Genomic DNA, 4720 nt, shown 5'->3' on the forward strand with positions numbered 1-4720 from the left:
GTCTCCTCGCAGCTCGTCCGCCGCGCGGAGGGGCCGCTCGCCGCCGCCGCCGCGGGAGGGGCCCAAGGGAGGCCGCCCGACCTCGCCTTCGCCGCCGCCCAAGAAACCCTCGCCTCCCCCTCCAGCACCGAGGAAGCCCTCCCCCGCTCCGGTCCCCGACGAGTCGTCGCTCGTCCTCCTCGTCAGCCGCCTCTCCCGCAACGTCACCGAGGGCCATCTCAGGGAGATCTTCGGTCTGCAGAACCACTCCTCTCCTCTCTGAATACTACTTGAAGTTCAGTTCTTAGTAGCACTGTACTTATGATGCATGTTTTCGTTGTCTGAATACATTGCTGCTGCTGATAGCGTGCCATTTGCTGCCCCCTTTAGCTGATTACCCACCATTGTGTGACTGTGTGATTTGATTTACTGCTTGAAGTTAAGTTCTTGGTGCTTATGCTGCTGCGCGTTTCATTCTCTGAATATATATCGCTGCATTGTGCTGATTACCACACAAGTGTGCTGGGGAGAACTATGGTGAAGTTCAGTTCTTAGTGCTTATGTATACTGCACGTCTTCGTTCTCTGAAAGAATCGCTGATGTTGAGCCATTGCCGCCGCCTTTAGCTGATTGCCACCGTTGTGCTGTGATGCAGAGAACTATGGTGAAATCGTCAATGTGGAGCTGTCCATGGACAAGGCGGTAAGCAGATGAGTTTAGAAGTCATTATGGCTCTAGGGGGAAATGCTGTGATCGTTGTTATGTCATGACTATATATGTTGTCTTTGATTCAGGTCAATCTTCCTCGTGGGTACGGATACGTTGAGTTCAAGATGAGAGCTGATGCCGAGAAGGCGCTTCTTTACATGGATGGTGTATGAATCGAAATCTGCCCTGCTCAACCACATTTCATCTATAGTTCAGGAAAATCGGTGGTTTTAACAATTCAAACTTGTTGACTTGCACAGGCTCAAATTGATGGGAATGTTGTTAAAGTGAAATTCGCACCTGCACCGGGCCAAAAAGCTGCTGTTTCTTTGCCGAAGGCTCTTCCCAATCCTCCGAAAAGAGATCTGCCTGAGACTGATACAGTTGTTCCTAATGCTGAAAAGGCCACTCAGCAGCGACCCAGGGAATGTAAGCTTCTTGTCCTCCAATACCACAAGCTGCTTTTCGGCCCCTAAACCAGGCATCATGTTTGCATTGAGCAGTAATATATATGCTGTTTGAAGCTTAAATACTTACCTGTGAGCAGTATCTACTCAAAGAAAACCAGCTCTGTCTCCACAAAGGCGACCTGCTCCAAGCGGAAGGGTTGACTCACCTAGGCGGCAGCCTGATGCACCACCAATTCACCCTTGGAAAGATCCTCCTCTATTCAGGCGCGGCAGAACACCTCCTAGCCTGAGACCAGGATATCCAGTTCGAAGACGGTCTCCCTCTCCACCCCCTCGAAGATTCAGATCACCAAGGCGGTGAGTAACGCCTAGATGCATTCTCTTTGTCTTTGCCATGGTGATTGGGAAGTGCTGAAATGTTTCTTTTGATTGCAGCTTTTCACCAAGAAGAGGTTATGTTAGTCCAGTCCGAAGACGTTCTCCATTCGCTCCTAGAAGGATGTAAGCCATTTCAGAGTGCCGCTGTGCCAATATCAGTGATGGGCATACCATCAATGTAGCATGAAAGATAGTAGTTTAGGCTGCACACCACACACATGTCGCTTTCTTCTGTCTCTGCAATACAATATTTGGCTCTCTTCTGCCTTCTACATTTTGACTTCATGGTGCCTTTTTCACTGGTTGACAACACATCATCATCATCATCATCACGGTCAAGTCTTTTTTGGGCGTCATCAAGGTTAACCAATATAATCAGCATGTTACCAAGCATCACAAATGTCATATTGGATCCATAACCCCTTGTGTGTACAACTTTCGCTTGCAACCTCATAAATGCACTCAATCCTATCCCTGGTCTGCCTACTTATCCGATCTATTTCTAATCTGTTTCAAGAGACAGAACAGTCAACACTTAAGGAAAATGCGCTACGATGGGCAAAAATGCAAAGCCAATATCTCGACAGTTTTCCCCAAACTCATTTAATCTGTGATTATTTAGCCATAAAAAGAAAAAAAATCAGTAATGAACATGCTTAGTGCCCAAAATATTAGTGCACTACAATTATTTCTGAACTCTCAGTATCAACATACCAGCCAAAATGCCCTTAAGAGACAGTATAAGCTTTTCACATATTCTGTATTCATCTGAACAACTAGCTGTTATTTGAGCCTTATTTTCATGAATCTTAGTCTGTAGCTTATCTCATTATATAAGAAGTAGCTAATACCATGCAGCTCTAGTTCCAAATTAGAAGACGGAGCCTGCTAATTATTCTTGGATAGTTACTCTGTCTTAACTTGCGTGAACCATTGGGACGATAAACTGGGTCCTATGTAGTAAATCTGATTGGTTATATAAGAAGTTTCTAATTTACTCTACTTTCCAGTTATCTTTTTGAGTAGTTATATAAGAAAAAGCTATTTATGCAAAGTATTGCTTGCATTTTATCTCTGTTAACCATTCTTTCATTCTGCAGGACACCTCCAATGCGGATGAGAAGTCCTCCCAGAAGGCTGCCACCTCCTTATCTTCGTAGTAGATCTCCCATTCGTCGACCAATTCGCTCCCTTTCCAGATCAATTTCTCCTGTCAGGTAATGGTGTTGTTGACCTAGGTTCATATCTTATTTTTGTACCATTTTGGATCAGTGGTTTGTGCATCTTTTATGAGACAAAAGGAAACTTACAGTCAGCCTGTCACTTCAGCGCTATCTCCTGAGCAGTGTAAAGAAATATCCCCTTGTGTTAACAAACCACTCTATGGAACCAGGGGTCGAGCAGCTCCTGTGAGGCGTGGGCGCTCATCCTCGTCATATTCTGAATCACCAACGCCGCCAAGAAGGGTAAACTCGTAACTTTTACTCTCTTCTTTTTTTTCTTTAAGATGAAAAAAAGGAAAGAGGGCTGATTATTCCTCTTGTACAGGGAGCCGGAAGGGTACTGAGAAGTCGCAGCCCTCAAAGGTAGTAACCTTTGCCTTTCCAAGTCGTAAGTGGTGCTATTTTTTCTTCTATTAGAGCAACCTGTTTAATTGTGCATCATAAGAATCCGTCTCAAATACAACAAAAGGAAATTAGACGTTATTTTGCCCCGTTTCAAACCAATTTATTTATCTAACAGAAAGGAATTCTTTTTTCTTTTCTTTCATTTGGCGCAGGCCCTTTAGAGGGAGACGGAGAAGTGCCTCTAGCTTCAGCAATAGTAGTGGTTCATCCTCCCCTATCCGCCGTTAGAACTCCAGACATGTTAAAACCCTGGTAGGTAAAATCTTTTTTGTCTCGTTGTCCTTTTATCTCTGATGATCTGGTTTGCCTCTGTTGCTGTCATCAAGCTTCGGATCGGGTCACATATCATTGGAACGAGCATGCGAGTCTCTGTCTGAGATCTTCGAAGAGTTGGCTTTCGTTCTGTAGTGGATTAGAGCACATTAATCGGTTTTCTCGTTTCGAATTTTCGATGAGACCTGGATATTTATGTTGGTAAATTTAATTTTACGGGATTGTTGTGCCCGCCCCAAAAAATTGTTGTCGGTGGATTCATGTGTGCTTATGTTGTTTATGTTTGTCAAGTTATTACACATGTTATTTTTGACATCACTGTCGGCCATCTCATTCTACATGAGATAGACAACAGTTTTCTGTCCCAGTAAAACGGAATATATGAAGAAACCTTATATGGAGAAACCTGGGACGATTTTGATCAACAAGGTAAAATAAAATGACCATACTCATGGAGCTTATTTAAATCATAAATTATTGTTATTATTTTTTACAGCAGAGAGGATTTGGACCTTCTATTGAGTAAATTGTGCTGCCCCAAAACAACCAATATGATTTTTTTTGATGAATAATTTCTTTTGAGGATGATGACACTACTGCGATATTACACCATCTGCGCCCTGTAAATCTCGCATTGTCCCGATCACAACAACATTATACTGAAAATAGAATTCAAATTTAAATTTCTAGACTATTATTTTTATTTTGAGTTAGTTCACACCATGGTTTCAAATTTAAATCTCGCATGGTTTCAGATGTGATGTTCACACCATGCATTTTCAATTTAGTACATTTTTATTAAAAAAAGTCAACCTTGTAAAAGTTCAATGGATGTATAATAAGACATTTTAGAGAATCTCCAACAAGTCCCTAAAGAAGACTCCCCTTAAATGTAATTTTAGGGCCAGATGTTGATGGCTCGTGAGATCACTATGCTTCTACAGGAACGTGGAGAATATCTAGTCAAGCATGTAAGGAGAGAACAAAATGTTGTTAGCCATTATTTAGCAAACTATGGTAGAATAAAAAAGCGCACTGCAGTGTGGCTTCGACCTTCGATCCGGTCCGAACGAGGTGCCGGACCTATGTAATGCAGATTTGGCTGCTGCTTGATGAATGAAACCCCTTTTCCTTGCAAAAAAAATGTGCAGTTGTTGATAAAACAATGTTATCTTAAGTCTTTTATTTTTAATAATTAGTAATTCCGAAAACTTGGTGAGAGATATTATTATTAAGAGATTATCTTTTAAATAAGAGAAGACAAATCTTTTTTTATAATTTCTCTCTCCTCCATCTTAGCATTTATTCTATGTGACACTCCTAGATAGCGCCATTGTACATGCC

The 4720-nt window shown here is 42.2% G+C and overlaps 1 protein-coding gene across 1 annotated transcript in view; it reads left to right on the plus strand.

Annotated features, from left to right (window-relative positions):
• LOC123185516 (serine/arginine-rich splicing factor SR45) overlaps positions 1 to 3689 on the plus strand; it is a 4163-nt gene extending 474 nt beyond the window's left edge. The window contains exons 2-11 of the mRNA XM_044597393.1: positions 12 to 233; positions 635 to 681; positions 774 to 854; positions 948 to 1116; positions 1235 to 1454; positions 1533 to 1598; positions 2576 to 2692; positions 2869 to 2941; positions 3024 to 3086; positions 3256 to 3689. Coding sequence (XP_044453328.1) covers positions 12 to 233; positions 635 to 681; positions 774 to 854; positions 948 to 1116; positions 1235 to 1454; positions 1533 to 1598; positions 2576 to 2692; positions 2869 to 2941; positions 3024 to 3065 — 1037 coding nt within the window. The 3' untranslated portion in view covers positions 3066 to 3086; positions 3256 to 3689. The remainder of the gene's footprint in view (positions 1 to 11; positions 234 to 634; positions 682 to 773; positions 855 to 947; positions 1117 to 1234; positions 1455 to 1532; positions 1599 to 2575; positions 2693 to 2868; positions 2942 to 3023; positions 3087 to 3255) is intronic.
• The last annotated feature ends 1031 nt before the right edge of the window (positions 3690 to 4720 follow it).

The sequence above is a fragment of the Triticum aestivum genome, chromosome 1A, assembly GCF_018294505.1.
Source record: "Triticum aestivum cultivar Chinese Spring chromosome 1A, IWGSC CS RefSeq v2.1, whole genome shotgun sequence".
Classification (NCBI taxonomy): domain Eukaryota; kingdom Viridiplantae; phylum Streptophyta; class Magnoliopsida; order Poales; family Poaceae; genus Triticum; species Triticum aestivum.